Source organism: Lontra canadensis, unplaced genomic scaffold, assembly GCF_010015895.1.
Source record: "Lontra canadensis isolate GAN:19392208 unplaced genomic scaffold, GSC_riverotter_1.0 scaffold51, whole genome shotgun sequence".
Lineage (NCBI taxonomy): Eukaryota > Metazoa > Chordata > Mammalia > Carnivora > Mustelidae > Lontra > Lontra canadensis.
In genome coordinates, this window is record NW_022631045.1 from 4,960,748 (window position 1) to 4,986,109 (window position 25,362).

The window sequence follows — 25,362 nt, forward strand, 5'->3', positions numbered from 1 at the left end:
CCTTGTTTTAAATGTATCTTCTCCTTACTACATTATAGCAAGGTCATTGAAGAATGCATAGAATTATAGTAGAGTGAGGCCCAGATTTCCAGACACCCACAGATGAGAGCTAGGCAGTATCATTTTACAGATGTAAATAATACAAAAACTTGAGGAAAAAGACTCGAGCTTTACTGGGGGCAAAAGTGATGTATTCATTTTGGCCCTGTAGTTACAGTGTTACTGTATTTTCTGTTATTTGAAGTTAGCCATCAGATGGAAAATTCCAGCTATCTAGCAGAATGCTAAATTTAAGCAACTAGCAGGAAAACTGAAATCCAGATGGGTTGTTCTCTTGGATTGCATATATGCCAAAAATGGCAATAGCTAATCTCAAGAGAAATTCAGGATATACTGATAATGAACAGACTCCAAATCACACGGCACTTGAAATATGGCAAGTCTAAACGGAGATGTTCCAAAAGTGTAAAATACATAACTGATTTCAAAGACTAAGAAGAAAAAAGGAATATAAAATATCTCATTAAAATTTTTATATTGAATACGTGTCAAAATGATAACATTTTATGTTTTTAACATTTTTAAAAAAATATTTATTTATTTTAAGGAGAGAGTGTGCATGATAAAATGATAACATTTTAAATACACTGGGTCAATAAAATGTGATTAAAGTCAATTTCATCTATCTTGCTTTCCTTTGGAAAAATATGGCTAATAAGGAATTGACAATGACACATCTGGCTTGCATTCTGTCTCTGGTGGGCAGTATGGCGGCTCTGAAGGACTGCCTTGTAGTGCCCAGCTGGCCTGGGCTCTTTACACAGCTGCTCTGCCAGATGTTCCTTGCACGGCAGGTATCACGCATGGTTCACACAGAAAGTTAAAAGAGAAGAGCAATGAAATAAAAGCCAGGGCTAATGAGAGAGCAATTAAGAGAAATACTGGGAAAAAAATTATTAATGCTTTTAGAAATGTAAAAAACACAAAGTTGTTCTTTGCTTTTGTTGCTTGAACTCATAGTGTATTTTAATAAGCATATACTTCATATGGAACAAAGAATTTCCCCAAATGACTAAAAGCCACTTTCCATTAAACTGACACATTAAGGTGCTCTAAGAAGGCATATTTATATATGTTGGAACAAGTAAAGCTATTTTTTTGAGTAATGTTTTGATTATTCATATTTATTGAACCTGATTAAGGGTCCTAAGAAATGAAACTGTGTTTCTGAGTTACTATGTACTGTCACGCTGGGCTGGTTTCTTCTAGGGGGTTGGAGGAGTGGCTGGAAAGCAGCCTGGTGATGCTGAGGGTGACTGACAGGTCTCCCTGTGGCCGGCCTTTCTCTCATGCTGGAAGGCTCTCTAGGCTCCTCTGCTAGAGAGTTCAGGTGAGGTTTTCTCCCTGTGTTGTGAGGGCTCAGTCGCCTATAAGGAAGTATATGTTATGAGGGGATGTGGTGTCAAACTAGGCCAAAGCAGAGGAAAAGATTCCAAGAAGGAGGCGCTGCCTGGGGAGCAAAGGAAGAATGAGGAGCTGGGCCAAATAGACCAGAGCAGGTGTGTGGTTCAAGTAAGAGAGGGAGATCAGGAACGGGTGCATCCAGAAAGGGATGGGCTACTGGTGAGGACACTGTGATCCTCAAGGGTAGAAACCAAGCATGTAGTTTTCCTTCTGTGTCCTCAGTCTAGTGGGTTTACGTACCTTGCTTCCATCACTGGACAATAATAGAAGCAGTGAATGGTCATGAGTTCCATTCAAAATCTCTGGAAGCCTTTAGCTACTGAATAGCCTTCACAGCATTTTTAAAAACCATTAAAAAAAAATGCTATTTAAATTCACTGACATTTTGAACACATTTACCTCTGAAAACTAATATATAAAGTTAAAAAATACGGTGGATACATCTCAAGAGTATTATGCTCAGCAAAATAAGTCAGTCAGAGAAGATAATTACCATATGATTTCACTCATATGTGGAGTTTAAGAAACAAAACAAATAAGCAAAGGGGAAAAAAAAGAGAGAGAGGGAGAGAAACCAGAAACAGACTCTTAACTGTAGAGAACAAACTGATGGTTACCAGAGGGAGGTGGGCAGGGGGATGGGCAACGCAGGTGATGGGGATTAAGGAGGGCACTTGTCGGGATGAGCGCAGGGTGGTGTATAGAAGTGCTGAATCACTGTCCTGTGTACCTGATATTACACTGTATGGTAACTAACGGAAATTCAAATGAAAACTTAGAAAAAAATAAAGTTAATAAGGGATGAAAATTTTCTCCAATACTGAAAACGCTGTTTCAAGTACAGAAAAATTTATCATTGGGATCAGTCAATGACTAGATCAATGATAGAGAAATGAAGCCATCAAAGGCTGTTAGACTTATACCTATAGAACATTTGAACATTTTACCCAAATGAAAATAAAAATAGCAGTAAAGCATGAAGAACAGCAGCAAGATACAAGCTACCTGCAAGTGGGGGGAAAAAGAGCTTTGCTTTTCCAGGAGACAAAAGCACAGATTTATTTGGAATGCACAGTAAGACTTGACTTGCTCTTGATCTGACATACGAAATGAGAATAAAGGTGAACGTGGCTTACCTGGGAACAGGGATATATCGGAGTTTCTTTGATTGAAGGTCAGTGATTTCTATATAACCAGCTGTTTGCGGAGGGGTCACATCTGCAAACAAGTCATGGTTATGAGCTGAGTATTAAATTACTGCATGATACCAACGTAAGACCAGCAGAAAGCACAAATGTTGCTAGAAGTTGAATGAAAGTACCAGTAGCCTAGGACAGAGCTCTGAGACCCACCTGACAAGGTCGTGGGCCAAATCTAGTCTGTAGCGTTATGTTTTGGTCAAGAAAACACAAAGACCATCAAATACATGCACAGCAGGCCATGGTTCTTTACTGTCCAGAAATGACCTGAGTTCTTTTCATTGTCTTTGCTAGCTTTCCAAGACGAGCCATTTTAGCACTTACAGTTTATTTAAAAAGATTTTTTCACCTGAATTCTGTCTTTCCTTCCTAGGAAGTCACAACGACAGTACAAGCAGCCACTCTGTAACTGGACTGGCTGAGTACAAAATCCCGGCTCTGACATTTCTGAACCGTGTTTTATGCTGGTCAGGTTAGGTACCTTGCTTCTTCTGTCATTTGTAAAATGGGGATCACAACAGCATCTGAGCACCACAGACATTATTTTGAGGATTAGATGCAGTTAGTGATTGGAAAGCACTTAATTAGTAGGTGTTCAACACATGGTACCTGTAATCATTAGTGCCACCAAGACAGGAGAGGGTGAGGTGAAGGTAGGTCTATGCGATGAGGACTCTGGACCATGGAAATGATGAAAGGGTCGTGGGGCTGGGGGGACAGGGTCTGATATATGGAGGCCAAGCCCCCCTCCCTCTGATCTTGGAGTTGTTTCCCAGCCAATTCCAGGGGTCTGCTGACTTCTCTTCCAAAGCCCTGAGTACCACCACTGACCATCATGTGCTGCCCCTACTGTGTGCCAGAAACTCTGCTCCGTTTTTCTAGGCAGTGTTTTGAATCCTGACCACAAAGACTCATGATTCCCACTTGAGTGAGGAGGAAACTGAAGCTAACATAAGTGAGAGGGTAACGTGACCTGCTTGAGGTGACATGGCTGGAGAGTGACAGAGATGGCACTCAAACCCAGGCCTTCTTGGTTTTGAAATCTCTGCTCTGTCCGCCCCTCCACATGGCTCCTGTCTAAGCCGACCTGAGGGCTATGATTTTGAAAATAGCCTCATTTTAGAAGATAAGGGCCATTAGTGTCTCTTAAAAAAAAAAAAAAATCTCCCCTACACAGAACCCATACTTTTTAAAGATTTTTGTCTGTTGTCCATCTCTTATTACAACTTTAGGTTCGAATGAGATGTCCAGGACGTTCACACTGAATTTATCCAATGTAGTTTACAAAAAAATAAGAAAGTAAGAAACTTGGTATTTTTATTTCATGTTTGCAGACAGAGGTTTTTGAGTAGACCCTCTAAAAAATTCAAAACTCAAAATATGTCTTATTTATTCAACAAACATGGTTAGGTTTACTTTGTACCAGACACTATACAAAGTACTGAGGAGAGAGAAGGAGATGGGATTCCTGCCTCATCTGAGGAGCCCATAGCAGAAACAGGAAAGTTCCTTACAAAACAAAAACAAAAACAAACCCCACACAACAAAACAAAACCCACCAAGTGGGCCTCTGGAAACCCATAGGCCTGGGGGTTAGGTATGAGCTGCAGAGCAAGGCAGGGAGGAGTGCCAGAGGTCAGAGGGTTAGGAGGCAAGGAAGGTAATGTCTAGGGCAGTAGAGGGTAAGAAGAGAGAGTTCCTATGGTAACCTGACCACCCGGCTGAATTGGCCGTCCCTAGATGGCCATTTATATAAAACAAGCATGCTTATCATCAGTCACACACAGCCTGCATTGGAAACGCTGCCTGGGACAGGAGGTCAGTCTTGGATAAAGTTTTGCACCATATATCACTTTTGACAGTTCCTGCTGCTAAGACCCAGCCGAAGTGGGTTGAATTATTTATAGACCCAGGTTCTTTGCCAAAAATGACCAGTTATTGAAGCGGCTGCCTCGTTAACTGACTTACATGTTGGCTTGTCACTCACGGGTGCTTTTTCTTCATAAGTAGTAGTGAGAAGCTGAGCTGGGGCTGTGGCCACCAGAGCTTTCAGACGGCCCGTGAAAGCGAAGTAAGCCAACTTATTTTAAAATATCTTTTCTTTCACTGTGCAAATTAATTCCATGGCATAAAGAGGGTGAGAAAATGCAGTAATGGCTGTGTCTATTTCAAGAAGGGGAAAGTAAGAATTTTACTCCTGGTGCTAAAAAATATTTTCACGTATCAGAAAAGGCACTTTGTGGCTATAAAGCACTTTTGAAAGCAGTATTAAGAGAGTGGTGGTAGAGGTGGTAATGGAGAGCGCTTGAAAAATAATCAGCATTGATGTTTACTGATTTGAAAACGAATCAGCTCAGAACGCATGACTGAATTAAGGCAGCGAACACCGAACACCGTGGCCAGATTTCCCTCCAAACTTGGCCAAATCCTTGTCTATCCATTTTAAACGTTTCAACGCTAGAGAGAGGACAGAGACTCAGTAAATTTCCATTACATTTATAATCCAGGTGGATTTCAAGGATAGGTATAAGCTATGCATAAGCATGAGTTCACTAACGTCAAAAGGGAAGTCACGGCTGCGTATTTACCGCACAGTTCCCGCAAACGGTGGGGACAGCTATGTGGACAGCACCAAGGTTAGGAGGAGGTATAAAAGTTGTCAGGCAAAACAACCAAGAACACATTCGGAGGGAAGATGAAATTATATTAAAAAATTCACTACTTTTAGCAATGTAATTCTATGTACATCTGTTAACTACCAAGTTTAATGCACTTCTGTGTTCACAGATTAAGAGTGATGTGTGCCCTGCAATCATGCCAATGCCAAATCTTTGAATTTACTCGAAGTTCAAAACACAGATTATCACTTTTAATCCCGAGTTGTTATTTTGTGTTTGAAGAGCTGAGGTCTGTGATTAGAAAGAAAGAAAGAAAGAAGAAAAGAAAAAAAGAAAAAAAAAAGCAGCTAACAATTAACTAGGAAAAAAAAGAAAAAGACTGGAAGAAAGCAGTAAATCTCTCCCTGTCTGCATTAAATAAAAATTATGCCATCTTTGTGAAAGCTACCAGGAGAGTAACCTCTATAGTTTCCATTGATTTCTTTAATAAAAGGCTGATCTGCACTAGTTCCTGAATAATCAGACTCTATTTACTTAAAAAAAAGGCCAAACTATTTTTTATACCCGTGTCAGCTCAAAGATTGCTTCTTAACCAGAGCAAAGATTTCTTATGCCATTACCTTTCCTCTACTACTCTGGAAGTTATATACTCTACTCCTCACTTACTGACACACAAACTTAACATCGTTATCCTTCCTCCTGAACAACGTAAGGCACTTAGAACACTTTAACATTAGTCACTCCTCTCCCTAAGTCGTGGATTATAATTGTCTCATAGTTTTGATATATGCTTTTTAAAATTTCACGAACTTTTATTATTTTTGTTTCTTATAATGTTTGTTAGCCACATATTTACTACTTTCTCATGTGTCCTCATCTGAACTGTTGATCCCTAGGCCTGTGCACAGCTATCCTCCTGGCATCTCCCTTTGTCATTCTCCTAGGAATTTTTTTTTAATAGCCCACATTTATAAAATTCTTCCTGTGTACCAGATACCATGCTAAGTACTTCATGTACATTTGAAATACTTAAGGAATATTACTTAAACAAATGAGGGGAAATAAAATTCCTAGCAACCAAGAGAAAAATGGTAAAAGATATAAACAGGCAATTCTCAAAAGAGCATATCACAACATATGAAAAGATTCTTGGAGTTATTAAAAATTAGGGAAAGATAAACTGAAACCATAATGCAAAGTCTGATCCCTTCAAGAGTACATAAGGATGGGGAGCATCAGGACCTCTTTAATGCACCTGGAACAACAATGGGAGACAATCTGGTAATTCTACTCTTAGATATGTACCCTGTGGACTCTCAGCATGTATACAAGGAGAGGGGAACACGGATACTTATTGCCCATTATCTGTAACAGCAAAAACTGGAAAGAACCTAAGTGTGTGTAACAGAGACTAGATGAATCAACTGTAGTGTTCTCCAGTGAAAGTAAATGATGGAGCTATCAATAAGGATGAGGACAAAGACCATCTCTTTTGATTGAACTCTCGTGAGCTCTTTTGGATCCTTTTCCCAAATAGGCCCCAACTTTTGGGCTTCTGTGTTCATCTCTGTACTGTTCACTTTCAGCAAGAGTCCTTCTAAGTCATTTTTAACCAGAACCCCCACCCTCCACATGTGATCAGGTTCCTCACCCTCCACCCTCCATAATCACCCTGGCCTGCCTTCAGCAAGTATCCTCCGGGGTCAATTTAGCCGGAAGTCTTCCTTTTCCCTGATTTCCTTTCAGTAGTTTTCTATCTATTGATCCCTACCAACAGTTAGAAGATCTATACACTCACTATCAATTAGTGTCAAAGCTAGAAAGGAATCCAGTGTGCTAGTAGTAGAGGGATGGACACAGCAATCAATGGAACACAACTGAAGATACAGAAATAGACCCAAACGTATGTGGTCAGTTGATTTCCAGCAGAGGTCCAACTGCTGAAATTCAATGGAGAAAGGATAGATCTTCCAGCAAATGGTGCTGGAACAAGTGAATATCTGCATACAAAACAATGAGTCTCAATTCACACCATGCACTGTATAAAAAAAATTGTCTCAAAATGGAGCTTAAATGTAAAATCTAAAACTACAAAATTTCTAGAAAGGAAGTTTTCCTTTCATCAAAATGGGAGAAGATGTTTGAAAAGAATATATCGGATAGTGGACATGTACCCTGAATATATAGGGAACATACAAAACTCTTAAAAAAAGCAAAAACACACAAATAACCTAAGGGCAAAAAATCTGAGACATTTCACTAAGGGAGGTATACACGACAAGATGCTCAACATCATTAGGCACTGGGGAAAATGCAAATTAAAATCATAACGAGATATTGCTGCACACCCACTAGAATGGCAAAAGACTGACTATACTGGCAAGGAGACAGCAGAACTAGAACTTTCCTTCATTGCTGACAGGAATGCAAAAGGTATTGTCACTTTGTAAAACAGTTTGGCAGTTCTGTCATATAATGTAAAAATGCCATTCCTACATTATTGTCAAAAAGTAGAAAAGATCCAACTATCCACCAACTTGGGAGTGAACAAAGTATGCACATCCACACATGAGACTACTACTTGGCAATAAAATGAACTACTGGCATACACAACGATAGAAATGATTCTCAAAGACATGATATTCAGTGAAAGAAACCACAGAGTTGAGAGACCATATACTGTATGATGTCGCTTATATGAACATTCTGGAAAAGGTAAATCCATAAGGACAGAAATCAGATTGGTCAGGGGACAGGGAGTAGGTGGAGAGGCTGACTGCAAGTAGCCTGGGGGAGGTTTTCGGGGAGATGGAACTGTTCTCTGTCAGTTCTGGTGATGGTAACAGAACTGTATGTGTTTGTCAAACTCACAGAACTATCCGCAAACTGAACAATATATAAACTGAACCTTAATAAGAACAAAGGCATACTTCAAAAATATCACTTTGTCTGATGAGTGGAGAATGGGAAAGAGTGGAAGAGGAAACATCAGAGGCTGTTGCAATATTCTAGTGTAAGACGGCGGTGATTTGGACGTTGGTAATAGAACTTTAGTCAAGTGGGTGGAATCCAAATATATTAGTAGAGTTGTATCAAAAGGACAGGGTAATTTATGATGGGGTTAGATAGAGAGGATGAGGGAGAAGAACTATCAAGGAAGCCTCCCTGCTCATAATCACAGTCTGGACCGTAAGCTTCTCCTTTTATAGATCACCTTGTGAATATTCCTATCACAGCACTGTACTGAGATTGTCATTTTATTCACCTGCCTCTTCTTCCTTAAGAAACATTTTGAGGAAATGGTGATTTCTTTGGAAGGAACTAATTCTAAATATTATGATATAACCAGGACTTGTCAAACCCAGTAGCAGATTATAATATAATACATTTAGCATTATATTTATTAAGCCTACAGTGATAATAATGAATGTAAACATAGGACAACATGTTACTACCAGGGGCTCAATGAGCAAGTATTTTCATAATTATCCTTGATGATGAAAGCCCGTGTAGTTCAGTGAGAAGAGCCCTAAGCTTGGGATTGGAAGATGTGATGCAGATCTGGGCTCTGCCGGCCACTAGTGGGACAGCCCTTGGCATGCCATCTTATCTCCCTTTGTCAGCTTCCCTGCGTACAAGTTCAAGAGTACACTAATGACAGAATGGAGATTTGAAGATTAAATAAGAGTAAGGAAAAGGGATTGGCACAGGACCTGGCCTAAGTTTTGCAGTAATAAATATAAGATGACTCTTGGGAGCACTGCTTAGGGGTCAGTCTGCATGACTCCCTGGCCTTTCATCATGGGAGCTTAAGACAAAAGTCAGCCCCATTTTCTGTGCCTTATGGTCTAATAATTTTTAAAAGTCTCTTTGAAAGCATCTTCTTCTTCTTCTTTTTTTTTTTTTGAAAAAGATTTTAGTTACTTATTTGACACAGAGATAGGTAGAGAGAGAGAGCAAGCATAAGCAGGGGGAGCGGCAGAGGGAGAGAGAGAAGCTGAGCAGGGAACCCGATGCGGGACTCGATCCCAAGACTCCTGGGATCATGGCCTGAGCTGAAGGCAGATGATTAATGACTGAGCCACCCAGGAGCCCCTGAAAGCATCTTCTAAGTAAAGTTACTGCGTAGACTGTAAGGCAAAGGAAGAAGAGTTTTAACAGCAGTGCCTTCTACCACACTGTGAGAAACTGAGTGAAAACTTTCTGAGTACGCACAGAGGTCTTTTTAGCTTCCAGACCCTGGTAGAATTATTCACATTTATACATACAGAATGATAATAATCAATTAAATATCCCTACCCAAAGCAAACTACCCTTACTACCTCAGCAAATTAGGAATTGGTAAATTTCTTACCTTTTGGGTAGATATCTTTTAGAGGGACTTCTCCTGGGGGCAGAATCCTGACTATCTGATTAGTATCTAAAAGAGTCACACAATTGCTCTGTTTTGGAGTTTCACTTTTCTTCTTTCCTCCATAGAATGTTCTGTCAGTGACACTTGGTTTATGCAAGGATGACGGCCTTTTCCAAGAATAGACTTCACTGGGTGACTGAAAGAAAGAAAAGATCAGAGTACTGAAATATAGGGGTGCCGGGCTCAGTCGGTTCGGTGTCTGACAGTTGATCTCAGCTCAGGTCTTGATCTCAGGGTCGTGAGATCAAGCCCCATGTTGGGCTCCAAAAAGAAGTACTGAAATACAGTTGACCCTTGAAGAACACGGGTTTGAACCGTGCCAGTCCACTTATATGTGGATTTTTTACAGTTCAGTAAATGTGTTTTGTCTTCCTTATGATTTTCTTAATGACATTTTCTTTTCTCCAGCTTACTTTACTGTACATACATAATATACGTAACATACAAAATGTGTACTTGACTGTATATGTTATCAGTAAGGCTGTCAGTCAACTGTAGGCTATTAGTAGTTAAGTTTTGGGAACTCAAAAGTTATTCATGGAGTTCTGACTGTGTGAAGGGGTTCAGTGTCCCTAACTCCCATGTCGTTCAAGTGCCAACGGTACTATAAATTACATTCACCGTGTCTGATACAATGCAGCCCTTTAAGCGGATACCAGAGGTAAACTTATATTTCACAAGTGTAAGAAAATCAAATTACTTCTTAACCTTCTTGAATTTCATATAAAAAATAGCTATTTCACCAGTAATCATATTTTTCAGGCAAATGTGAAATATACAACATACTTTTTATGTTCAAATGAATTATAACTAATAGAGGGAATATAACAATATAGTTTAAAAATGAAATAAATATCTGATACATCTACTTTCTGGCATTACCAGCATTCAGAAGTCCCTGAGTGTGCCTTCCCATTCACATTTCCTTCTGTCTGCCCTAGATGTTTAGAATCTTCTGGAATTTTGTGTATTTATTCCCTCTTGCTTTACTTAAAAAAAAAATTTTTTTTTTTACCACATATGTATTTATCCTTCCCTACCCCAAGATCATAGATATTTTCCTATGTATTCTCTAAACACTTTAAAGTTTTGTCTTTCACATTTAAGTCTTTAACCCATTTGGGATTTATTTTTGTGAATGGCATGAGACACAGATTCATATTCATCCTTTATCCACGTGGATAGCTAACTGTCCAAATACTGTCAAATACCGAACAGCACCGATCAACACTGCTATTATAAAATACAGTTCTGAATATGTAAGCATCTGCTGCTGGGCACTTCATTCCACCCTCTTTTTTTATTTTTTATTTTTTAATTAACATATAATGTATTATTAGCCCCAGGGGTCATTCCATTCTCTTATTTATTTTTCTACCCCTACGCCCATACCATTGTCTTAGTTACTGAAGCTTTACAGTAAGCCTTGAAATTTAGTAGGGCAAATACACTGCTTCTACTTGGTTCTTCTTCAGGAACATCTTGGTTATTGTCTTTGCTCTTTCATAAAATTTTATGAGAGTTGGATTTGCTCTGCATACTTGTTAGTATTTGATATTTGTCAGTATTTTTTTATGTTAGCCATGTAGTTGTGTCTCATTGTGATTTTAATTTGCATTTCCTGAATGACTAATGATGTTGAACATCTTTTCATGTACTTAATCTCTGGATCCTCTGAAATCATGTGTTCAAGTTTTTTGCCTTCCCCCCCCCCCCATATTTACCTTGTTACTTCTATATCTATCTAAATATATGGAAAACTATGAATTCACACAAATAGATTCAATTCCAGTGCTGACTATAGGATTCATTCTAGTGTTCTTCCTTTCTCTATCTGTAACTCCCTTTTCCAATAGACTTCATGATCTTTAAAATATTTACTTTCTTGCTGAGTTCCACCAAATGTGACTCATATCCCATCCCACTACTAACCTTCCCTCTCAGGCAAATGCCTTCCTTACTCTGCTTGGTCCTGACAGTCAACACTGGGCTATGCTCATGAATGACGCCCTCCTCACCTTACTTGGGCTCCTAAATCCTACACCCTACCTCCACCTCCTCAGGGGCACCACCTGCATCCTACCTGGAGTTCATTCCCATCATTGGCGGTTACACCTTCCCCCATCTGGGATGTCCTCACCTCCTCAGCCTCTGACCTCTGACCTCTGACACCTTACACTGTTTGCCCATTTTCTATATTGGATGATTTGTTTTCTTGCTCTTGAGTTTTAAGCAATCTTTGTGTGTTTCAGATACAAGTCCTTTGTTGGAAATATGATTTGCCAACATTTTTTTCCCAGCCATATCTTTTCATTCTCTTAACAGTGTCCTTTATAGAGCTGAAGTTTTAGATTTTGATGAAATTCAATTTATCAAAATTTTGTTATGGATCATATCTGAGATGCTCAATAGAGTGTTTAATAGAAGTGATGATGGTATCTTGTCTTATTCTTTTTTTTTTTTTAAGGATTTTATTTATTTACTTGACAGAGATCTCAAGTAGGCAGAGAGGCAGGCAGAGAGAGAGGAGGAAGCAGGCTCTCTGCCGAGCAGTGAGCCACCCACTGAGCCACCCAGGCGCCCCTTGTCTTATTCTTAATATTAAAAGGAATGCTTTTAATTTTTCACTACTAAGGATGATATTTGCTATATGTTTTTTATGGCTATTTGGCATTAGGTTAAGGAAGTGATAAAAAGTTTATAATAATTTAGGTACCTCTGATAATGTTATAAAAAGTTAATAGGTGACATATCCCCTTATTGTTAGCTTTATGAAGAGTCAAAAGAAATTCACATCAAAGCAGGAAGGCACTGTGGTACGGGAGAAAGGATACAGGTTTGAGGGTAAGTCACCACTGACCTCAAATTCCAGCTCCTTTACTCATAATTTTTGTGACCTAGGAGATATATTTTCTCTGTTTCTGTTTCTTCATCTATAAAACCTTATAAAATTGTTTTAAAAATTAACTGTCATGTATGAAAGGGTTTAGAATAGTGCAATGCCTGATTTTTGTATTAGGATCTAAAAAATACAACTGTTACCATAAAATGTTGAAAGGCTGCCTAACTGACCCTAGTTTTTCATTTAACAAATATTCAATAACACCTCCTTTGTGTTGGTTACCATACTAAGTAGGGCAGATAAAACTTTTAATTTAATAAGGTCACTAGTCCTACTGGTTATAAAGGATTTCTATAGGGTTAATACAAACTGTCTTATACTCAGTGCCAAATACTTTTAATTTATAACCATTTTTTAAAGTAATAGTATATTTCTATACTAATTTCTTCAATCAAAAGATCAATATTTTAAATGACTCCACCTTCAGAAACACAACTCTAATATTTTCCCTACTGATCGCAGCAATCATTAAGAAATCATATTAAACACAACTCTTATTCAGTCAAGACTGCCGTAGATACTGTATTTCAACAACATGTTTCATTTTCAGTTATATAAAACCATAGCAAATGCTTTTTAGTTGATAATTAGGAAGACATATGGCAAAATCCTAAGCCACAGGGTTTTGGATTTCAGATGTCTTATACCCTGAAATAGTCACCATTCATTAATTACATTAAAAATCTGAGATTATGTGAGATTAGTATACCATCAAGCAGAGCTGCTATTTTTATCTTTAAATGATTCTATTAAAAAATAAAAGCCACAAAGGAAATTATGAAAATTAAATGTTAAATCAAAATACATAGAGCTACATCTAAGGTTATTAGATGACATCTTAGACTTAAATAACCTTTATATTTAATTTTCCCTCATTTCCATCAGGGGAAGATGGTGCCTCATTTCACCGAAGTCAATTACAAATAGCCCCTTCTTTACAGATAACAGTACATAGTAGCAGAAAGGACAACCTAAGAACAAATTAAGCTGAAATTATCACCATAATCTGGATGCTGCAAACATATGATAAAGCAGAGCAAAACTCAATGGAAAGTGAACTGATGTTCACGAGTGTTGAAAACATTTAATCTATAGTAATGAGACCCCCAACTAATTAAACTTTAAAAAACTCTAGAAGACATGTTATTTCGTTAGTCTCAAATGTTCCTCTTGACAGATTACATGAGCACACATTAAGACAACATGATGTAAAATTACCGTCAGTAGGTTAAACATTTCACTGTGTCACAGGGACTCCCATGTATGGAGAATACTGGTTTCCCCTTACTAAGTTACATAATTACAATTACCCTTTAAATGTCAATTTTAAAAAAAGCAGTGAAACTCTATAGGTAGAATGCACTTTCTAACGACTGATTTGGAATACAGACTTGATCTAAAATGTATACCAGAATATCATTACATTTTTAACTAACCCTCAAACAGCCTTACACATCATAGCCTAAACTGGAGAGAAGAAATATTTATTCAATAATTGAAAAAAAAACTGGTGCTTACCATGAGATCTGGGAAGCCAATAACAACAGTAGCATAACTATTCTCATCTGAGAGAATTCGGTTAGGAGAGGCAATCTTTTGTCCCACAGCTGAACTTAAATTTTCAGATGATAGTTGATCACTTGAAATTTTATGAGGTATGCTGAGATCTGCTTCTGAAGTGTCAGAGAAACATTAGATACCATATGCCCCTAAAATGCTTCAGGAATTAATTTTTGCAAGATTTCATTCTCACCAACTCAAACAGAAAAGCACAAGTTAAAAAAAGAGAAAACACTTTAAATTATATTCATGGCCTTTTGTTTGAGAAAAGTCAGTTTTTACAATCAAGGCATCTCCTCTAAGTGAATGCAAGTATTTACTGAATTCAAAATTTGATTAGCAATATATATATTACCATTAATAGCACCCTGCAGTAAAGACGTGAAACTGACCAAACCCACTACTGGTAATGGTATGTTTTAGGTTTTTTTTCAAAGTACTATTCACTCCCCCCCCACACACAAAATGGTGATGAATTAAGTAGAAATCCTGAGGGTCTGTGTAAAAAATAAGAAAAGATGCTACGCTAGAAGACTAATGGACTTGGAACCTAAATGTATAGGGAAATTCTGATTTCTCAGTTCAAAAAATTCAAAGAAGTGAAAAGATAGTACTTTCTTATTTACTAATTCTAATGTAATTACTAAGTTCTTTCTTTTGGGCATAAATTTAACATACGTTGATGTTATTGTTTTTAAATGATTCTGGAGGACTGTAAGAGCACACCACACAGCCCTAAGCACAAAGAAAAGGGAATTTACCTTGTATAACTCCAAATCCTGTGCTAGGCGGCTCCTCTTTCAACACGTACAGCTGGCAAACCCCACTATCCTCAGAGTCAATGTGTGCAGGCTTACTTAAAAGATATTTCCTGAAAATAAACAAAACATCTATGTGAAAAGTTTTTCCTCTTTAATAATTGAGTCCAGACTATGAAAGATCAGAATTCCACACCCCCTCCCCCAACTCCAAAGCTTTGTTTTTATATTCTGAGTATAATTTGCAGTTTCAGAGTTCTGTTGTGAATTAACACATAACTTCTCAACACTGTCGACAGGGAGCAGTGCATGATAACAATGCAGTAATAAATAGGAACTAAAATCCAGTACTTCGTTTAAGAGGAAGGGCTTGCAGGGGGTGGGTGGGGACAACCCTAAAGTGACACACCCCCATTATCATGGAACCTGCTCTTGATATGATTTTGATCAGCCAGCACAACAAGTGAGAATCTGGCCTCTTACTTGTGACTAGCTGAGGGACAGAAGCCCTCAGCACTGTAATCCCCTTGATCTACTTATTTTTAAGAATTCTAAAATAGGGATGTATAAATAGCCAGAAATCTTTTGCAGCAGGATATTTCTGCTTGTCACCCTAGGGGCAGAGAGAATCTGTATTTAGTCAGTAGAGGTAATGAATGAGGCAGGGGGACTCAAAATTCTCTGTGCACCCTACTTATGCCAAGTGCAGCTAATGTTCCTTTCCTCAAGATGTATATAGTCCAGTGCGGGGAAGCAGCACAAACATGAACGTAACTAAGAGCAACCAACATAAAATGAAGAAGAAACTTCTAAGAGGTGAATTCTGGGAAGCTCCAAAAAGGCAACAGCTCTAGGACGGAGACTAAGGCCCTCTGAAGAGAGGATAAATCAAAAATCTATTTTGAAGTATCTCTAGTTTGGCAAGAATACTGCGGATTCCCAATGTACTAATAGGAAAAAAAATCTGAAGAATATGGATCATATATAAAGGTCATTATGTTTTTACTATTAATTTCCATGTCATTCTCTGAAACACTTTCATAATTACTCTGTGAAGTAATATTTATTTTAATTTTTCCCCGCCCTTTCTTCTTTCTCCTATAGAGATGCAAATTCAGAAACCGTTAAAAGACAGACACTGGAAGTCAGAACAGTAAGGATTCTGGATAACTGATAAATATGGCTGAGCTATGGTACACTCCATGAGATGCCGTGTAGATCTACCCACTGGTTTGTTTTGTCTTCCACCAGAAGCCACTTGTCCTCTGCTACAAGAAAAACTGTCTTGATGTTGATGGGAAGTGAGATGGTGTGAGTTCGCCCTTCTAGGACATCCAGCACAGTCAAGCTGTTCCTGAAAGAGGAGAAGAAAACTATCTGAAAGGAAATGGTGAGGATAATGGTTGAGTAATGATGGCACAGTCATTTCATGATCTATCATGTAATGCTAAGAAGAAGGTGTTCAAAACTAAATAATGACAAAGAAAAATGGTAATTGAGACAACTGGGGAGGGGAGTCAGAGGGAGGGAGAGAGAATCTTAAGCACCCAGCACAGAGCTGGACATGGGGTTCAATCTCACGACCCTGGGGTCATGACCTGAGCCGAAATCAAGAGTTGGAAGCTTAACCAACTGAGTCACCCAGGCACCCACAGCACTGTCCGTTCTTAGGTTTGTTTCTAAATGTTCTACAGTGTGGGAAGAGTTGCTTTTACAATAAAACATTTGCAATTTGGTTACATTGGTTTTATAATAAGGAAGTATAATTAAATGAGGAAAGAGAGTGGGCAAAATAAGGATTCCAGTTTAAATCTTCTATAACAAAGAGCTCACCCATTTTCTTTGTAGAATACTAGCCAGTTTTTGTGTGAAAATTCTTTACACATTTTATAAGTTTCCTAAAGAAAAAACAAATATTCACATTAAATGTGTGATATGCAGTCATGTCTCTTAGGCTCTTTTCCTTTAAATAAAGTTCTTTGACATATAAACATGTAATTCCTTGAGAAGCTACCTCTTTATTTACTTCGAGACGCTTATGGTAATGTGGATCAAAATATATTTTGAAAATTTATTTCATCCTTAGGATAAAAATTTTAAAAATAATGCCAAATACAGGTTAGAAATAAACCTGCTATCTGGTGATTAACTATGGAATTTATACCATGACATAAACATACAAGAAATGCTGGGTTTTTTTGTAGATTTGGATACATTTATAGGATTTAAATTATCTATTTTTTTTTTTCATGGTCTTTTAAGACTTAATTATGTTCTTTTGCAGGGCAAAAAGTAAGTCTTACTTTTTCTGAATGGCAGAATAAATTTTCTTGGACTGGCCTAGTACTTATTTACTAGTTTAATTTAATTAATGTATTCAAACATTTATTCATCTAGTAGGTGCAATCAGGTATCTTAGACATCAGTTTATTACATAAATCCAAAATATAAACATATAACTTGAAAACAGTTCAGTGTCTACATGGTCAGGAACTTGTCATGAATATCATGTTTTAAAAAGTTCATGATGTTCTATTATTATTATAGTTCAGTCCTGAGAAGTCTTCATGTGAACATGACGTCTACAAACAAGAAGTTATTGGTTACTTAATTATATGTGTATCTATGTCTATTTATAGGACATGAACATCTATAAGTGCACAGTAAGAGAATTCTCTTGTACCGTGTAGTAGTAAACCAAAGGTATGGAGAGGGATGGGCAGGCATGTATCTTTAAGGTAGAAAGCTCCAGAAATCCTTGGCAATTTGCTGGGCAAGTTGGGTGTTCCTTACCGTCTCCTCCTTGTTCCACCAGGAAGGTTTCTTAGATGGACTCTCTTCTGAAGGGAGGACGAGACGTCGAAGGGCTTGGCCAGTGGTATCCAACAATAGGATGACATTACTCTGGAAAAAAAGAGAAGAGTTAAAAGCTCAAGATTTGTTTCTTTTCTTTTCTTTTTTTTAAAGCAGCAGCCTCTTGGCAACCTGGTAATAAAAGATACAGTGGTAAACCAAAGGAAAGATGACAATACTGAGTGAATAAAGACACTAAATGGTTTTCCTTAATATAGAATGTAAAGTATGAGATGGTTGTAGGAAGGTATTTTAAATTATGTAATACAGAATGTATTATCTTTAAAGATTTTATCTTAAAACCATCTCCTTCTAAATATAGACTACTTTAACCATGATTCTGTTTTATTGTATTCTTGAGGAAACTAAGAGGATCGATAATTTTTAAAGTCCATTTACTTTTATTGAAACTACACTTAAAGAATATTTTGTTGAAAACTGTCTTATGTTGTGCATATTAAATCTCACTTTAGCTTTTCACATCCAGGTTTACTTCAGAAGAGACGTACATGATAAAAAAGATGGGTTAGCAAGAAAAGATCAAGAATCCTAAGAACCTAGCTCATAATGAGTGCTTCTTCATTTTAAAATTCGTTAAGCTTTAATAACTCAGAGTTGGTACTGCAATAATATACAAACAAGAGATTTCTCCAGCAGTATTAATCACAGTTTTGCAAACGAAGTAATAATCTCAGTAATTAGCATTTTTTTCAAGAAATATTTTTAAAAATAAACCTTAAGCATTAAAATCAATGAACAGAAACATATGAATTAGGACTTAAAATTGAGAAAGCCAAAAAGGATGAAATATTTTATTTTATTATTTATTATTATCATTATTTAAAAGACTATTTGAGACAGAGAGAGAGAGAGAGAACATGAGGGCCGGTGGGAGGAGGGGCAGAGACAGAGGGAGAAGCAGGCTCCCTGTTGAGCAAGGAACCCCACCCCCACCCCCACCCCCCAATATGGGACTCAATTCCAGGGCACTGGCATCATGACCTGAGCCCAAGGCAGCCGCTTAAGTGAATGAGCCACCTAGGTGTCCTATAAGATGAAATATTTTAAAGAGATGCAATGAACTTGGCTTTCTTTGGTGAAAATTTAAAGACCCTTGAAGATTAAACAAAAAGGTTTACAAAAAGGGCACCTTTAAGTTGTCAGGCCTCATTGTTATGCAGCTGTTTTCTTTGTTTTGTTTTGTTTAAATTTGAGGCTCCTCCAGTTATCCTAACCCCTATGAACTTTTCATTTCAAAAACTTTCTTTGTGGGGCGCCTGTGTGGTTCAGTGGGTTAAAGCCTCTGCCTTTAGCTCAGGTCATGATTCCAGGGTGAGCCCCACATCGGGCTCTCTGCTTAGCAGGGAGTCTGCTTCCCTTCCTTTCTCTCTGCCTGTCTCTCTGCCTACTTGTGATCTCCGTCTGTCAAATAAAAAACAAAAAAACAAAACAAAACAAAAAAAACCCAAAACTTTCTTTGGGGAAAATGAAGCACCCAAGAATTAATATATAGTTTGCAAAATGTAGGAAACAAGTAAGAAGTGTCTGTTTCCTTGTCCTTTAATAGTTGCTGGGCAGCTTATGTTTAAAGCACAGAGAACACGATGAATTAACCATGACCCTTACTCTGTCTTATATAGTCCACTTGGAAATAAAAACAAATGCAAAGAGTCTGATGATTCATCTGCAAATCTGCGACCTCACCGTGTGGTTTCAAGTTTATTTGACGAGCTAATTTTATTGAACTGCTCAAGCATTAAAGTCGTATTTGTACCACATAGATTCTTTCACTCTGAATCTTGGGTGTATTAAAAAATCCCACAAAGCATGTTGACAGAGCCTAAGCTTCTCTGCAAACATCACTCTTTGAGTGCATCATTGGTATAATATGCAATTCCCCATTCAGAATGTGTGTTAGGGATATTCTTAAAATCATCACTTCCTATAAGAAGTATTATTTCTGGCCTCTGAAAGTTTGGAAATGATGGCTATACCTTAAAAGTTTTACTTAAGAAAATGTATTAAGTTAAAAAATTTATAGCCTCCATTCTAGATTAAATCTTTTATTTTAGCAAGTACTTTTTAAAGGAGAAAATCTTTCTCATATGATAAATATGAACATTAACATGAATTCTTAGCACTTTAGCAATTCGGGATAATATTAACTCTTCTAAGCAAAAGAAAGTCCTAAAAATAATGTTTGATTCCAAAACATGATTAAGCAGAAGAATAAGCAGATGATTAAACAGATACGATTAAGTAGAAAAAATAAGTACGCTTTTGCATTTTTCTTCCTTTTTAGGGTCTAATACTCATATGTGCATAATTTGGCAAAAGTGGCCTGAAAAACTGTATCTTTCTAAGTGACAGAAAATATATATATTTCCAGCCATTGTTGTATTTAGACTGTTTTAGAAGCAATCGGCAACATGAAGGAGTTCTGTTGCTCCGTCCTTTTAGATGTTAATGGTTTCCTTCTGTAAGTGACTAATAATATATTCTGTCTGAGTTTAAAAATAGAATTTTGCATCACATCTGAGTACAAGTAACCGTGGCTTTGGTGCTCCTTCAAGGAGGGAGGGAGGAGAAGCAAGGGAGCAATTTTATTGTGTTTGTATCTGACTGGGAGAAAAGTAACCTCTGGATGACCTCAGTGTCCTAAAGTCTGAAATTCTAAACTTTATACAGATGAAATAAGTAATCTCATGGCAGGGGAGGGGGAAGGGAGGAGGGTCTTTATTTTTAGGCATGGCAAAGTTTCCCTTTCCTCACTTATGATTTTATTTTAGCAAGGAAGTTTTGAGCAACTTTTTTAGCCAGGGAAATGCATCCATAGCAAAGCTTTATAAAGACAAGGCACAGAAGAATTAATGGGAGTATTTCTTTACAATATTTTAGCTCTGCTTTCAGGGAGGGCAGAATGGGGAAAAAGGAATTGAGGGCAGTGCACTCATTTGTTAGTTGATCAAAATTATTTACCATTTGTTAAGTTTTACAGATGCATGCTGTTCATTTGGAATCAAAGAGGTCTTACCTCCTAACAGGGCCATAATATAGAATAGGCAGCTAAGATACCATCTCTGGGAAAAGAGGCAGTTCAGAGTCCAGTGAAGTATTCTCATAAGCTGTGCATGCTTGCTCAAGGGTGCTGAGGTAGTTTTCTAGAAAATGGTTCAGACTGTAGTCAAAGGGCCAAGTCAGGTGGTAGAATGCAAGAATGCCAGGAGGCCAAGGGCTGCTATGGAAGTTAGGCACTTCTTTGCACTCAGCAGAGTATTAATCAGCAATGTTGCCAAATAGTTGGTTCTTTTGAGAAAATAGAATACTTGCTAGCAACCGAAAAACCTAGTACTTAACAAAGAATTGGTATATATAGGTTTGACAGTTAATTTGACAGCTGAAAATTAGGCAGGATTGTTTGAATAAATACTCCAAATTTAGATTCTTACTGAAATGCGACTGGCTTACTGAATTAAAAATTGCCAAGATATCTTGTGCTTTTTATGACAGATTCTTCTCGTTGTGGAATTCAATTCAATGGCATTGATATTTTATTAGAAACCTATAAGGTAAAACCCATATTCCATGCGCTGGACACAAATTTTTATAAGCAATATCTGAATATTTATAAACTCTGCCTGGAGGAGAAAGTGAAAATTTTTAAAAAAGTGATAATCAGAAAAAAATTTAACTCAGAATTTAAGATAATTATTTATGTGAGGCCTAAAGTTAAAGTTGATTTACTGACTCAGTGAAACACCAACATGTTATTTATGCAATATTTCCTTTTTTTTTTTAAAAATTTTTTTTTTTTTTTTAATTTATTTGACAGACAAAGAACACAAGTAGATAGAGAGGCAGGCAGAGAGAGGAAGGAAAGCAGGCTCCCTGCTGAGCAGAGAGCCCGATGCGGGGCTCAATCCCAGGACCCTAGGATCATGACCTGAGCTGAAAGCAGAGGCTTTAACCCACTGAGCCACCCAGGCGCCCATATGCAATATTTCCTCTTGACTAGACATGGTCTAAAAGTATTGTTTCTTGGTAACACTTTGCTCTCCTGGTGACTTTAAATACTTGAAAATAACAATACTGCATTTCTTTAATATCTCCCTATTGTGAATATTGTTTAATTATTCAGGCTATTCTTTTCCCCAAGTGGCTGCGGAGTGGGAGGGTGGATGAAATTTAATTCTGGTGGGGCGAATTCAATTAGGTTTGAACCTCAGTTTTCCATGTGTTTACTGGGCAGGTTATCTAACTCTCTGAGCCTCCACTTTCTCCCATGTAAATAAGGGTAAGGGAGGCCTCAATGTGCTGCTGGAAGAATAACATGAAATAAAGTATGTCAACTTTATTTAGTACATTGCCAGCATTAGTAATCCTTGAGAGGTTATCACTTGCTTTCTGGGACACCACACCCCTGGTCCGTCCGTCTACTTGGCTGGGCACTCATCTTTAATACCGTTGGCTGATTTTCCCTGTGTCTCCCTGATTTCTTAGTATTTCACTGCCCCAGAGCTTAGACTTCTCTCCTCACCATCACTCCCTTGGTGACCTCTTTCAGACTCATGGTTTTTAATAACATTTGTCTGCGAAGGACCCCAGATTTCTATTTCCTATTCTGAGTTCCACCGAACTCCAGACTCATCTACTGGAAGTCTGACAGGAATCTCAGATTTAATCCAAGGTCTAATCCCTGCCAAATCAAGTCCTCATCTCAACTGATGGTGACTCCATCCTTTCAGTGGCTCAGGCCCTAAACCTTGAAGTTGCCCTTAATTAACTCTACCCTCTTTCACCCCCTGAATTTGATCTGGTAGGAAATCCTGTTGGTTCTACCTTCAATATACATCCAGAATCCATCATTACTGACAACCTTCTTTCTCTAAACTGCAATGATCTCTTGTTGGATCATTGCAAAAATTTCTTAACTAGTCTCCTTCATTCTGCCTCAGCACCTAAAGACTATTCACTGCGGAGGAGCCAGAGAAATTCTTAAAAACATAAGTCAGGTCATTCTACTCCTCTGCTTGAAACACTCTAACACCTTCCTTCTCCTCCCCTAGGCAGGGCCCAGGACATTACAATGGTTGAGGAGGCTCTGCACCATCTGCTTTTCCATCCCTGGCACCATGCCCCTTCCCCAGCCAGCTGAGCAACCTCTGTGACCTCACCTCCCTACACTCTCCCCCTCACACTGTCTTCCCCACCATATTTCTTTAAAGATGGAACAAAACCATGCTCCAGCCTCTGGGCCTTTGAACTTACATTCCCTTTGCCTAGAACTCTCTTATTTCAGACATCTGTTCTCCCCCTCACTTCCCTTAAGTCTTTGCTTAAGCATCCCCTCCTCATTTAGGCAATCCCTGCTCATCCACCCTATTTCAAATGTCAATCTTCCTGCCAGCCTTCTATTTTACTCTCCCTTGCTTCTCATCTTCTAACTTGAGATACTATTTAATGATTTCTTTAGCTTATTTAATGATTCCTACCTTCCTGCACCAGAATATAAGCTTTTCAGGCCAAAGATTTTTGTGTTCTGTTTGCTGCAGCATCTCCAGTAACAGGCACATGATATATATTTGCCAAATGAATAATATGCTCGGTATGGCGGATACTAGGTGTTAATAAGTATGCAAAAACCTTACACAAGCCTTACCTGCTGCTCGTGGAGAATCACTTGACCCTTGAGGGGATTTCCCAGCGGTGCCACTGTCACAAATGGGTGCCAAACCCTACCGGCTATTCTTGGGAAGACGTCAGAGAAGTCTGCCAAGTAGCCACTTTTCCCGGTCATGTTCATGAAGTATAAGGTAATGGGATTGCATGCAACTATGTAGAGGGTATTTTCCTCATTTTCTGGAATGACAAAAGGTGTTAATTTTGTGGTCTGCACAAGATTTTCTGACTGGTCAACATGTCCAGTGCAATCTGAATCACGAGACAGAGCACACAGTTGGAACTCAGCCGATGATCTATAGATGGACTGATTAGGAGACAGATATCTATAAATTAACTCTGATTCTAAGCTTTTCTCTAACAAATACAGAAGAGGGAAAAAAAAAACAAAGGAAAAAAGCAACAAAAACTCTAGTTTGCATAAGTGGACAATACTGAAAGAGAGAGTTAAGTGATAGGAAGGACAGCATCTGGGTTTTGTTTTTAAGGGCTAACTCTGACTGACATCAGCTGCCTGGAAGGATGTTTGGAAATGGTAAAGGCCAGGACAAAGTCTAACCAGAAAAGCGCTCCTGACTATCAAAGCCTCTAACAGGTGTGGGGTGGAGGGTCATGGCGTACTCATTTCTAATCCCAAGAGATGCAATAAGGGGCCAAAGTTCAAACTTTATCTGCAAAATCCATATACATTCTCTACTAGTGAGTGTAAGATATCTTCACAAGAGCACCAGTCTGTTAACAAAAAACTCTGTATTTTTTTTTTTTTTAATTGACTCAGAGAGAAAGATCACAACTAGGCAGAGAGGGGCGTAGAGAGAGAGAGGAGGAAGCAGGCTCCCTGCCAAGCAGAGAGCCCAATGTGGGGCTCGATCCCAGGACACTGGGATCATGACCTGAGCCGAAGGCAGAGGCTTAACCCACTGAGCCACCCAGGCACCCCATCTCTGTATATTTTTAAAGCACATATTTTTATTTAACAAAGCTGATTTTAGGAATAAACAATACTCATAGAACTGATATGAGCAAAAACTTGCTTCTGTATTTTTGCCCCAGCAAACCCCATTTTAGGCAAGTGAGTCTCTCCCTTTCTCCTGTCATCATCTGTGTTTAATAGGACCTTAGTAACTGCCATCAGTTGAAAACTTCTGCCAAAACGTACTCAGGGCACACTGCATGAATCAGGAGGTAATGGCAACAGTCCAGAAATGCAGATGCCAAAAATTCACATCCTTTATTCACCATTCTTTACAATAACTTTAATGACTGCAAATCACTCCAGCTCTTTCATATTTCATGTAATCATCAAACTGGAATCCCTGCCCCCACATCCAATGTTTCTCTTTTTCTTTTCCCCTTCTATTTTTAGCACATGCCTGGATATGTTTAACTTTGTGCTACAATTGTAATGAGAAACAGATATATGCACACAAACTTAGCAGGGCCTAAGTGGATTCCACAATAGTATTTTGTTAGGTTATTGTAGGAAATTAGTTCTAAATTACATACAATTACTATCTAATCAAAAAATGACACAGTTCCTGAGTCTATCATAGACTTCTTGATGTTTAGAGGTTCTTTTAAGTCCTCTTTTTAAAAAAAAAAATCAATGCAGGAAGGAAAAATCAAAAGAAAAAATTGACATACCATGAGATGTAGCAATGTCACAGACTAAGTTAATTTCATCCAATGGTAACTTCCAGGAGGCACATTCTTCAGTAAAGGTTTGGGCTCTTTCTTCATATCTTTCTATTGGATATTCCTGTATGTTTATAAAGGCTGGGCCCTATAATAAAGTAGTTATCTGGGTTAAGGAATTTAAGTAGTTACCAAAATGTAGAAAGGCTAAAGTTTTTCTAAAATATAGAGTTTAAATTCAAATATTCAACATATTAAATTACCTCGTCTAATTTTATTG

At 38.0% G+C, this 25,362-nt stretch overlaps 1 protein-coding gene across 1 annotated transcript in view; it reads right to left on the reverse strand.

Moving 5' to 3' along the window:
- VWA8 (von Willebrand factor A domain containing 8) overlaps positions 1 to 25,362 on the reverse strand; it is a 329,596-nt gene that overhangs the window by 90,490 nt on the left and 213,744 nt on the right. The window contains exons 28-36 of the mRNA XM_032873943.1: positions 25,092 to 25,230; positions 23,428 to 23,627; positions 17,709 to 17,819; positions 16,749 to 16,813; positions 16,144 to 16,269; positions 14,919 to 15,028; positions 14,116 to 14,270; positions 9,636 to 9,831; positions 2,601 to 2,682 (exon numbers count right to left, since the gene is read on the reverse strand). Of these exons, the coding sequence (XP_032729834.1) occupies positions 2,601 to 2,682; positions 9,636 to 9,831; positions 14,116 to 14,270; positions 14,919 to 15,028; positions 16,144 to 16,269; positions 16,749 to 16,813; positions 17,709 to 17,819; positions 23,428 to 23,627; positions 25,092 to 25,230 (1,184 nt within the window). The remainder of the gene's footprint in view (positions 1 to 2,600; positions 2,683 to 9,635; positions 9,832 to 14,115; positions 14,271 to 14,918; positions 15,029 to 16,143; positions 16,270 to 16,748; positions 16,814 to 17,708; positions 17,820 to 23,427; positions 23,628 to 25,091; positions 25,231 to 25,362) is intronic.